This window comes from Salmo salar, chromosome 02 (genome assembly GCF_965601325.2).
Source record: "Salmo salar chromosome 02, fSalSal1, whole genome shotgun sequence".
NCBI lineage: Eukaryota > Metazoa > Chordata > Actinopteri > Salmoniformes > Salmonidae > Salmo > Salmo salar.
Window position 1 is genome coordinate 25969318 of NC_138292.1, and position 13098 is coordinate 25982415.

General features: G+C 39.7%; 1 protein-coding gene across 1 annotated transcript; it reads left to right on the plus strand.

Moving 5' to 3' along the window:
* Window positions 1-302: 302 nt before the first annotated feature.
* Window positions 303-7011, plus strand: LOC106578009 (uncharacterized). The gene is made up of 5 exons (XM_014156531.3): window positions 303-466; window positions 877-993; window positions 1126-1272; window positions 4788-4898; window positions 6046-7011. Exons 1-5 carry the CDS (start codon window positions 352-354, stop codon window positions 6240-6242), a joined length of 687 nt encoding a protein of 228 aa, XP_014012006.3. The 5' UTR covers window positions 303-351; the 3' UTR covers window positions 6243-7011.
* The last annotated feature ends 6087 nt before the right edge of the window (window positions 7012-13098 follow it).

Here is a 13098-nt window from a genome sequence, read left to right on the forward strand (position 1 = left end):
TTCTTATTGAAAGAAAACTGTTTCTTACCAAGACAATATAGTGGAAACTCCTGAGTCACATATAGTGCCATTGTGACTAGGATTTAACTATTTTTTAAATTGTTTTATTTGCTATTATTAAATCAGTGTTCTCTTCGTCAATGAGAAAATACAGATTTAATAACTTTAAATAAAACAGCAGAAATAAAAATATATAAAAATCATATTCACAATGGGGCTGTCACATTTTTGACTGCAATGATTTGCAACAGAACACTGCATTCAAAACTAAATTATTGAACTCATTGGATTTCGATAGCTCTGTGAGTGAGTGAGTGTGAATGCTTCTTGACAAACATACCACACCTCTAAATGATAACAGATAAATGCTGTAACTCGACACACCCTCTATCATTTCACCTCCTTCAGCTTCAAGTCAAAATGTACCTTATTGTACCCATCCTCGTGAGCCTGCTTCTCCCCAAAGGTAAGAGGACTATTTAGGCTATAGCCTACGGTTAACATGCATTTCAAATAGAATTTATTTAAAATGTCAAAATAGTTAAGAAAAATCTCTAAATGTGGCTAGAACCCATCTATTTTATTCATTACTTAGGCTACCTTTGGCTGCATTTGGATTAATTATGCTTTGAAGATCAAGTTCAGCAATTATTAAACTTTTTTGCAATTTCAGTGTAGCCTATAGGCCACAGTTTATAACTATAACGAAGACGCAATAAATATATAAGTTCAACAGCATTTATCAATTTATCTTTTGAATGACAAATGCATTTCAGCCAAAGAAAACATTGTCCACGTTTTAGTCTATTATCTCCTCGATCATTTACAAAAAAAATAAAAAAAATGATCGGATGCTGTAACTTTTCACCTTCTCAGCATTTTCACTCAAGTGCTTTGAGTGCACACCAGGAGTATCAGGAGCATGCACCGACAAGGAGACGGACTGTCTTTATCCAACCCAATGTGGAAGCTCGCGGGTCGTATCCTATGCGGGTAAATTAATGGCAGGTTAATTTAGGTCATACATTTTAGCCTAACGATAAAACAAATATTTAGGTTACATTTTTGACGTTTTTTAACCTGTATGTTTTTTTGCTTGCCTCGACCTCTTCTTTCCAATTCCAGGTGATACAAAAGTAGTGGATATCAACGCGAAGTCTTGCGCGGTGCCTGCTGAGTGTGTCAGTGCAGCAATGAACTTCGGAATCTCGCGCACAACGATCGCAAGCAAATGCTGCAATACGGACCTCTGCAACTCCCAAAGCGTCCCTGGTAACTATCTCAATGAGAATGTATAGGCTGTTAGTTTATAATAAATGCTAATATTAAAACTTTGAATTTGATAGCATGTTGAAAGGCTGAATTGAAATGAATCATTTTAATTGATAGTTCTATGAGAAAAGTTTGAGTTGATCAATTAGAATATGTCAATTATTAAATTGGTATGTCTACCTAAAATGAAAAACAATCAACCGATGTATTTAGCGTAATTATTTAACGGCTGCCAAGTGTTTTCAAGATATAGGAATAATTTAAATAGGCCCAGTGGCGATTTTAGCATGTACATCTTGGTGGGGAAAGCAGTCACCACACAACAACTCTAAACAATACATTCATTGCACTATAACGGTGACGAACGGTGCCCACAAACTCAGGGGCGAAAATCTGATATCAACTTTGGGGGGGACAATTACATTACATTTTCTCAAGAGCAATTCCTGAGGGGGACACCAAAAGTAGTGCTGTAACACATAGCCTACATTGTAATATGGTAAATGTATATTGAGGAACCAAAGAAATAAGGTGTTTGCCGTACTACCGGTACCCAAAACTACACAACTACTCACAACAGCAATACCATTGCCTTTAACAAATCTTAGTTCAGTCACCAGTTTAAGTTGAGAGTGGGGGTATCCATGGCATTTTCCAATTATGTTCCTATTGTACAAGTCAAAAAAATTGAGAACCTTTCATAATGTTGCCAAACAAAGACTCAACAAACTTACCTGAGACTCCCAGTCTATGCCAGTCTGTCCCTGCATATCTGTCCCCAACTCTGCTGTCTGTGTGCCATCTGTTGCCTGTTCTGCCTAATGACATCATTGTGAAACATTTCCATTAGAATTTCATTTCTTTCTTATGAACATTTTATCAACTAGTCTGAGATATTAGGCTACTAGGGTTCTTACTTTGCGTTTTGGTGTACTGAAAAATACTCTGATGTCCATCTTTTATTTTTCTGCCATTTTTCTACCTGGCTGGCTGGCTACACACACACACAGTGTGTAGGTTATTTACAGTAGGAGATGGGCTTCTACCATCTTATCTTTTATCATTCTATTTGGGCTTCGATCTAAAAGGTAGCTAGCAAATGTGAAACGGATTAAAATGACAAGAGTTGACAGCTGTATGAGTTCACCATTTACACAACATATGCTACAACCTTTTGTAATTTTAATAGTTTGTTTCATATTGGCTGGCTTCCAACAATAGCTGAATTTGCAAAGCAAGCGAGCACCAATTCCGTTTCAGTGGTGTTTGCTATAATCTTTGCTACCCGGGTTAAATAAAATAAATAAATAAAAGTTCCCTTGCGACAATTTAGCTTTTGCAACGAGACCATTAAATATATTTAAGACAATGGTAGAAGAGAGTGTAGTTCTGTTCAGTTTGGACTTCAGTTTATCGCTAACCTTATCACAGGGACTTTGAAGCACTAACTTACATCATCTGCATGCTGATCTCGGAATAAATTGACGATAGCAAAGATTCCATCTTTGACGAGGCCACATAAATGGAATAGGTACTAGCTAGCTTAATAGTTAATATTTGCGCGCTAGCTCTGCATATTCAGCTAGTGTGTGCGCGATTGACTGGATTAACCTCACGTCAGTTACGTTCATTGAGTGCCTTTCAGACAGTAGACATGACCCCTCTGTTACCTTGCCAGTGGATCAAACCATTGTGAGGAAAAGGGTGGGGGGGGTCGCAATCTTTTGAAACTTAAAAACGCGCTATTAAGTGTCTATAATCAGCACAATTGCTTTCATTGCGTATTATTAATATTATTTAAATTACATAGTTATGTTTCAGTGATATATTGGGGGGGACAAATCATATTTTTCCCAGGATGGGGGGGTCGTGTCCCCCATCCCGTGCACAAACTGTTAGGTCTACATAAAGCTGTCCCAACAGCAGAGTCCCAACAGCCGCTACACCTGGCTATCAGCGGAGCCTTGTCTGGCAGTGAAACAGTTCACCCAGCCTCATTTAATGCCTTAAAAAAAACATTGCTGATATAGCTGACTTGCTTAAACAAATGTGGTTTCTACTGACAATTGAGATGTACAAGCTATGGCATAAGGGGATGACAAGCGGATAAGAGACAATCCGTAATTTTGATTAAGACATTAATGAGCGAGCCAGGACTGACATAGTCAATATAACTATTTGTTCAGCACTTTTGAAATGTACAGGGACAGAATTCAGAACATGGGCCATTCTTACAGTGTTCTCCCTGTACACCAAGTCAGAACCATAGAATAAATAAAGGGGGCATATAAGCAGACAATGAAAGCTCTTACAATATTAAATGATGACATTTCTCTAAAACAGGCTATAGGCTACATGTGCACCACCAAGTCAGAACAGTAGGCAAAATGAAGAGGGGGAAATAGACAACATTTTTAGGGTGAGGCACATGGGCTACTAACAGCTTACTACACAATTTCTCTTCCTTTTTAATCCTTGTCATAGGAAGAGAAATACTGATTAGCCTTTTGTTGAATTGATTCATGACTGCTGGTTAGGATTTTGAAAGTAAGATGTTGACATGATCAGTCCAATCAAAACTACTGTACATATAACGTGTAACGGCTGTCGTAGAGAGGGGAACAAAGCGCAGCGTGTTGAGTGCTCATTATGATATTTATTAACTCGAAAAACACTAAAGACAAAATAACGGCAAACGATCAGAATACAGTTCTGTCAGGTACAGAGACCAAACAGAAAATAACTGCCCACAAACACAGGTGGAAAAAACCCTACTTAAATATGATCTCCACTTAGAGACAACGAGGACCAGCTGCCTCTAATTGGAGGTCATCCCAAAAAACACCAACATAGAAATAGAAACCTAGAATATAAACCTAGAAATAGAAAACATTGAAAACACCCCCGTCACGCCCTGACCTACTCCACTATAGAAAATGACATCTTACAAGGGTCAGGACGTGACATAACGTGATTTGACATAATTTTATCTGTGGCCAATGCCTTGAGCCTTCTTGGAAGGGCACTACTAATGTAATTCTATGGCAGGAGCCAAAGGGCTTCAATTTTCTATGTCTACCCTTACAACTTGGCCGTGACGTAGTGTCCCCATGAGTGACAGAACACTGAGCCAGTCATTGCTGGCTTTCCCCACCACCACAGAAAGGACTGAGCTAGGCTGAAACACTTGCATTTTGGAGCTGATTTACTAAAGAAAACAAAAAACAGATCATGTTTGTATGTGGCTATATTAACTCAATGATATTTATTTTATCATTGTTGCAAACTGATATGTGACTCACATTAATGCCAAAATAATATGCAAAACAGGCAACCCCCCCAATTTTTTTATATTTTATTTCCTACTTTATTTTTTTGCAAAGAATGTGGGGCTCAATAAATTCTCTGAATAACGGGTCGCCACTGAATAGGCTATTTTCAGGAATAGAATGAATCTATTTTGATTTTGGTTTGTGGTGAGTTGGGAGTGAAAAGTGCAATCACCTATCCCTTAGAGTCCACTAAAGCTCCTCCTAATGGCAAGAAGTGCTTCACCTGTACCGGAACGGACTGCACGAGCACTCTGAGCTGCTTGGGAGACGAGGACCGCTGCATCTCAGCAACAGGTAGTGTGTCAGATTAACGTTATCTGCACATTCTTTACATTCCTAAAGCTTCTTCCTTTAGTCTCTCATACTGGTCTCATAGACTAGACATAACATAGTAAACATAAATCCGGGGCACTCAAATTAGTATGACATGTTATGTTTGGTATAGTTACATCCGATATAAGGCAAAAACGTAAGGAGGGTGGTTGGTTGGAGTGGATGGGTGGGCATATAATGCGAACGTCTAGCAACCCAAAGGTTGCATGTTTGTATCTCATCACCTACAACCTTAGCATGTTAGCTACCTTTTCCCCTAACCTTTTAGATAACCCTTGCCCGAACACCTTACCTTAACCTTAACCGCTAACACTAACCCCTACTGCTAGCTAACGTTAGCGTTAACCACCTAGCCACATAGCTAATGTTAGCAACAAATATTTTGGAATTCGTAACATATCTTACGTTTTGCAATTTGTAACATATCATATGAATTGTAATTCGTAACATATCATACGAAATGGATGATGGATATCCACAAATTAATGCATAAATAAGTATTTTAAATGAATGTGCACTGCACTGAGAAGTTTCCCAATCTCCAAATAAACCTCCAACCGTGGCCTAACTGCAGCAAAAAAATTACTCCATGACCCAACGTTTTAATTACGACATGTGGTGATGTATCTTAGCTGTCAGTGAAACCCCTTAAAAGTGAAACTAACATGTACATTTAGGCATGAATCCCCAATGGTTAAGGATAGGGCTAAGGTTTGGGATAGGGTTAAACTTAGGTTTATGCATTAATTCTGATTGGTTAAGTTAAGGGTTAAGGTTTGGGAAAGCCTTAAAACAAAAGAGCTCCTTGCACTGGGATTGAACACACGACCCTCGGAGCCGGAGATTGCAGCTTAAACGCCCTATCCCCCATCACAACACCCTAGCAAGCCTACTAGATGGTAATAGGCACTCACGTTGGTCCTAGTGGACGGTATATCTTCACATTTCACCAGGTCCAAATGTAATCTGGTACCTACAGAATCAGCATCTGCTGGAGTATTCCATAGGCTGAAAGTTTTATCCAATGTGCACTTATCAGGAGTTGATTGGACTTGGGAAGCATTGAGTCTTGTGAATATCAGTAACATTTTCTTGTGTGTGCTGCTAGTGAACACGGGTGGCATGAAGATAACAATGAAGGGATGTGCCTCCAAGAACATCTGTGTGGGAGACGTGTCACAAGCACTGGGGCCCACCATGGACATGAAGTGCTGCGAGGGCAACCTGTGTAACAACGCCCAGAGCATCGGACTGAGCCTCCTGCTCCTGGTGACATCCATGGTCTCTGTTGCCCTGTTCTACTGAGAGACACTGTGCCTTCACCTCCTTACCTCTCTTCCTCTCCTGGGCATTGCCTCGTTCTGTTTACTAGTTCCATCGTAACAGGAGCTTCCCTGTCATTGTCCACCCCCCCATCTCCCCATGCCCCAGCCCCAGTCTCCACTATCTACCTGTTGTGTGTATTAATAATGGATGTTATTGAATAGCCCCTTTCACTGGACGCTTCCTTGGAGCGTCACATTATGTAGGGTTAACTCAACCCCTTCACCCCCGCGAGCATAATGCTGCAGCCACCTGTGGAATGCACTATAGCCATTTCATTTTAGGGACAGCTCTCGCAACAACAAAAAAACACACTCACAACAACCCACAGCTACATCCATCCCATAACCCCTACACACACACACACACCCACACCCATCCTCTTCTCTCCTCAAGGCCCTGTGAGTCAGTGAGGCATGGATGTTTGGCGAGGCATCTGCCAATCTAAGCAAGTGTGGTACATTGCTTCAAACCATTGGCATTGTTAGCTTTCACATGTTTTTAACATTCTGAATAACATAACAAAGGCTATTGAATCCCATTTTTTACCTAGCAGAAATATACTTGAAATTAAAAATGTCACCTGATGTGTACAGTGTTAATGTATTTGCTTGATTAACAAGTTTAATTCTGTAAATGAAAAAAGATGGAAAGTATATGAATTACTGAATAGATGAGCTGACTCTTTATTCTCACAACCTCCTGCTTCCTCGTTCAATGAGGCAAAGAATAAAAAATATCCCAAATACAATGCTTTTTGTTTTTTAAATATTTAGGACTAGCTTATTACTTGCCACCCATTCTAAAACTGACTGCAGCTCTTTGTTAAGTGTTGCAGGGAATTCACTTGCTGTAGTAGCTGATGTGTTTAATGTTGAGTCATCAGTATACATAGACACACTGGATTTACTCAGTGCAAGTTGCAGGTCATTAGTAAAGATTTTAAAAAGTAAGGGACCTAGAACACTGCTCTATGGAATGCCCTAGTCTACCTGGATTATGCTAGTTTTCAATTAAAGAACACCCTCTGGGTTCTGTTATACAGGTTATTCTCAATCCACAATATAGCAGGGGATGTAAAGCAATAACACATAGGTTTTTCCAGCAGCTGTGTAACGCTTGTCTGTAGAAGGGGACAAAAGCGCAGCGTGGTGAGTGTTCATATTAATGATTTAATAATAAGAAACACTTCAAAACAATTCAAGAAAATGAACGACAGCCAACAGTTCTGTCAGGTCACAAAATATACAAAACAGAAAATAACTACCCACAAACCCTAAAGGAAAACAGGCTGCCTAAGTATGACTCCCAATCAGCAACAATGATGTACAGCTGTCCCTGATTGAGAGCCATACCAGGCCAAATCAAAGAAATACAAAGCATAGAAAAAAGGACATAGAATGCCCACCCAAATCACACCCTGACCAAACCTAAATAGAGCCATAAAAAAGGCTCTCTCAGGTCAGGGCGTGACAAGCAGATTATGATTAAGTCTAACAAAACAGCTCCCACAAGTTTCTTATTATCAATTTATTTCAGCCAATCATCAATTATTTGTGTAAATGCTGTTAAATGCCCTTCCCTATAAGCGTCATGAAAGTCAGTTGTTAATTTGTTTACTGTGAAATAGCATTATATCTGGTCAAACACATTTTTTTTTCTCCACAAGTTTACTAAGGGTTGGTAGCAGACTAATTGGTTGGCTGTTTGAGCCAGAAAAGGGTGCTTTGCTATTCTTGGGTACCGGGATGACTTTTGCTTCTCTCCAGGCCTGAGGGCACACACTTTCCTGTAGGCTTAGATTGAAGAGATTGCAAATAGGAGTGGCAATATAGTCCGCTATCATCCTCAGTAATTTTCCATCCAAGTTGTCAGACCCAGGTGGCTTGTCATTTATAATAGACAACAATAATTTTACACTCGTTCCTGTCACAAGTGTCGTTAAAGGTAGACCAAAATGCAGCGGGTATGTAAATGCTCATCTTCTTATTTATTAAGAGGATACAAAACACTGAAACAAAACAACGACGAAAAACAGTCCTGTAAGGTACTATGACTATACATGGAAACATCCACCCACAAAACACAAGCTGAAAACCCCCACTTAAATATGGCCTCCAATTAGAGGCAACAAAGAACAGCTGACTCCAATTGAAGGCCAAACCAAACCCTGAACATACAAATACAAATATAGAAATACATGACATAGAACAGTACCCAAAAATCCCAACAACACAAAACAAACACACCCCTGCCACGTCCTGACCATACTACAATAACAAAATGACCCCTTTACTGGTCAGGACATGACAGTTCCACACTCACTTTACGGAATTGAAAATGACAACGCTTGTCTTTCATCATTTGGTCAGTTATGAATGGAAGAGTAGGTTCAGAATTTGTTGTTGCTAATCTTGCCAATGAAACAATCCTTAAAGTAGTTGGCAATATCAGTGGGTTTTGTAATGAATGAGCCATCGGATTCAGTGAAGGAAGGAGCTGATGTCGCCCTTTAGCCCAAAATTTCATTCAATGTCCTCAAAAGCTTTTTACTATCATTCTTTATATATTTATTTTGTTTCATGGTACAGTTTCTTCTTTTTGTTTAGTGACATGATTTCTCAATTTACAGTAAGTTTGCCAATCTGCTGTGCAGCCAGACTTACTTACCATTTATCTCAGCCATACACATTTTCAAATCCTCATCATTCCACAGGGATTTATCTGTTTTTACAGTCATTTTCTTAACGGGTGCATGCTTATTAGTAACTGGAATAAGCAATTTCATGAATGCAGCCGCCTGGTTGTTCCTCATTACACACAACAAACTAGCCAATGTTTAGTTCATTCGTAAAGTATTCAGACCTCTTCCCTTTTCTACATTTTGTTACATTAAAGCCTAAAATTAATGTTTTTCCTCATTTATCTACACACAATAACCCATAATAACAAAGCAAAACCAGTTATATTTTCAAACATCGCAACTAAATAATAAATAAATAAATACCTTTTTTACATAATTATTCAGACACTTTGGTATGATACTCAAAATTGAGCTCAGGTGTATCCTGTTTCTATTGATCATTCTTGAGATGTTTCTACAACTTGACAGGAGTCCACCTGTGGTAAATTCTATTGGTTGGACATGATCTGGAATTTGCACACCTGTCTATATAAGGTCCCACAGTTGACAGTGCATGTCAGAGCAAAAACCAAGCCATGAGGTCGAAGGAATTGTGTGTAGAGCTCAGGATTGTGTTGAAGCACAGATCTGGGGAAGGTGGTGGCAGCATCAGGCTGCGGGGATGCTTTTCAGCAGCAGAGACTGGGAGACTAGTCAGGATTGAGGGAAAGATGAACGGAGCAAAGTACAGAGAGATCCTTGATAAAAACCTGCTCCAGAATGCTCAGGACCTCAGACTGGTGCGAAGGTTTACCTTCCAACAGGACAATGACCCTAAGCACAAAGCCAAGACAACGCAGGAGTGGCTTCGGGACAAGTCTCTGAATGTCCTTGAGGGGCAAAGCCAGAACTTGGACTTGAACCCAATCAAACATCTCTGGAGAGACCTGAAAATAGCTGTGCAACGACGCTCCCCATCCAACAGAGCTTGAGAGGATCTGCAGAGAAGAATGGGAGAAACTCAAATACAGTTGTGCCAAGTTTGTAGCGTTATTCCCAAGAATAAATTGCTTTGTCGTTATGGGGTATTGTGTGTAGATTGATAAGGGAAAAAATGATTTAACCCATTATAGAATAAGGCTGTAACGTAGCAAAATGTGGAAGAAGTCAATGGGTCTGAATACTTTCCGAATGCATTGTACATCTTCAACATTGAAATCACTACAAAACATCTTGTATGTTCTCTTATACACTATATTAGGCCCAGCCTTTGGAACTTGGTTTTGCTAGATATGGTTCATAGGTGCATGATTACTGTTGACAATATCTGTTGGATTGACAGAGGCATTCAGTTGAGTTAGAGGAACATAAATTATTTTACTTACAATATGACTTTCAACAGCCCTGAGACAATGTATATTTGCAGCAGCACTACGACTCAGTGATACAATAGTAGGGATTATCTGAGCAGGGCTTGGGTCACTGATAAGTCATTGTTTCAACACAGCCTTGAAATGCGCGGTCCAGACACCAAGTTGATTTGGATGGACTCCATCATTCCTGTAGAGCATCTTCTGTTTCCAAAAGGTGTCAAAGTGATCTATAAAAGTATAAAAGTTATGCCAACAGAGCCACTGTAGTCTTTTAGCCAGATGTGTAATGCCAGTAGCCTGCTGCCCAGCAGTGGTGCAGGGCCTGAAATAATCAGCAGTTTTTTGTAGTGTTTCAGAGCTAGAATCAATTCTTTAAAATCCAGTTTCAGCAATTCCGAGCTAGCCCTCCTAATGTCGTTTCACCCCACATGGACTATAACAGCGTCAGCCCATGGCAGCTGTCATAGAATGGTAGGAATCAGCCTTCAAATCAAATCAAATTTTATTTGTCACATATACATGTTTTTTTCCGCCTTGAGTGGTTTAGGAGGACTGATGGGAGTTGTGGTCTGATGCACCTAAGCTAACCGTAGAATCCATTTCTGCCTTCCATTAGGCTTGTGGTGGGTGACGTGTTTCCATTGCTGGATAGCGGAATCGGAGACTGTGGCATCCGCTAGGTCCTCTAGAAGCGTCGGTCCTGTTCCATTTTCCACAGGTGGGGGAGACTTCCCCAGTGAGAAGTCTCTGTGAAGCACTGACCAGTCAGTCAAAGAGTAGTGACAGGACGGTGATACTCTCACCATATCAGAATGACGTCCAGCCTGAGTTGTAGAGAAGGTAGGTCGGACGTGGTTTCCCCAGCAAATTGTGCAACGCTGAGATTTTCTTGCTTAGGGTCGACAGCGCTGTCCTACAGTCCTCCGCAAGAAGGCAGTTGTTCCATTGAACATCTGGTTGGTCCACAGTGTTCCAGAAAAGATCATAGTAAGATTGTAACGACCAATTGGATATCACGAAATTGGGGAGAAAAAGGTGGTATTATTAATTAAAATTAAAATTAAAAAAACTCCTCCAACGCAGGAAGCGTTCGCCTCTTTCTCTGAATGGGGAGGCCTCCATGAGAAGAGGTAGTTCCAGATCGGTAAATCCAATCAGCTTTCTTCTGTAACTGGATGGCTAACAGCTTAGCTAGCAGCAAGCTAGCTAGCTAAGTTTAGCGGCTCTGTCAAGCAGGATTCAAACTCTGTTAAGTGAGATTCCAGGACAAGAAATAACGGTCCTAGCTGTTAAAAGCTAACCGCGTCACGGAATCTGTGCAAAAAGAAGTCCATTATTTATAATCTAACTTAGATTTGTTATTTTTGACTAAAATTAACCAACCGAGTAGTCGAGTGCTTCCAGCATTCAGCTATATCATGTGTGAGAGAATTTAACACCCTGTATGCAGATCACTTTGTGTTTCTCAATAGTTCTGCCTTGTCTGTATTGCTCCAATCCCCCGTAAAGGTGTTGTGATCACATTCTGTAGGTCTGGTCATCTGATTGGATGTGAAGAGGGCCTTACACCTTTTAAAGGGTTAATACATTTGGTTATGATAAACTGTAAGATCTCCTCTTCAGGAGACCTCTGTGTGTGTGTTAAAACCTGCCACAGACCTGATGAAACCAGCCACCTGTCAGAAGATGCTTAGACTCGTTCACCTTGTTATGACCCTATACTTGTTATGAAAGGTCAAGTTTCGGTCAAACCCACTTCTGAGTTTTTACTTGCTGATAAGATGGTTCCTGCTGTCAGGGGGAGGTTAGAATTTTTTAAATGTTGTTGCCATGGAAAGTTACGTTAGGGTGACTGGGGAGGCTATATGAGGTACAGAATGTTTTAGAACATTTAGCAGAACATGGGGAGAGCTATCATATACTGTACTCTGTACCAACTTCTGTCTACAATTGTATTACTAAAGATAATTTTAATACTTAAACAAAGAGTCTGTTTCCTTTCCATCACTAATGTACGTTTGATAATTATATAGATCTGATCATTCGTTGAAGAAATTGACCAACAAATGTTACATTTTACAGTAATGCTCAGATTTATAATACAAATAGCCCCCTCTCTCTCTCTGCACATTGCTAATTATTATTATAGAGTCAGATAAAATACAATTTTAAAAAACTTCATTAATATAGAAATGACATAGTCTGATTATGTGTCCTGTTGAGGATTTCACTCGACTACAAGGTTAGACCTACTATAGCTACTAGTACCACTACTATACTACTTCTATAGCTAGCCTACTCATGATGTATTGCTTGTTTGTTTTCTTGATTTTGAAGCGCTTTGCGATATCTTTCTGTTATAAAAAGCGCTATAGAAGTTTAAGAAAGTATTATTATTACTACTACTACTTCTATTCTGTGGTCATGTTGTACAGTGCACTAAGAAATCATTCAGACCCCTTGACTTTTCCACATTTTGTTAGGTTACAGCCTTATTCTAAAATTGATTAAATAGTTTTTTCCCCTCATCGATCTGCACACAATACCCCATAATGACAAAGGAAAAACTGTTTTTCAAATTTTGGGGCAAATTTATATATATATATATATATATATATATATATACAAAAACTGAAATATCACATTTACATAAGTATTCAGACCCTTTACTCAGTACTTTGTTGAAGCACCTTTGACAGTGATTACAGCCTCGAGTCTTCTTGGGTATGACGCTACAAGCTTGGCACACGTGTATTTGGGGATTTTCTCCCATTCTTCTCTGCAGATCCTCTCAAGCTCTGTCAGGTTGGATGGAGAGCGTCGCTCCACAGCTATTTTCAGG

What these genes read in the sequence shown, in the direction of transcription:
- LOC106578009 (XM_014156531.3), top strand. Translation starts at nt 352, where the DNA reads ATGATAACAGATAAATGCTGTAACTCGACACACCCTCTATCATTTCAC. An exon ending in GAGCCTGCTTCTCCCCAAAG is followed by an intron (nt 467 to 876) that starts GTAAGAGGACTA and finishes TCACCTTCTCAG; the next exon opens with CATTTTCACTCAAGTGCTTT. An exon ending in GCGGGTCGTATCCTATGCGG is followed by an intron (nt 994 to 1,125) that starts GTAAATTAATGG and finishes TTCCAATTCCAG; the next exon opens with GTGATACAAAAGTAGTGGAT.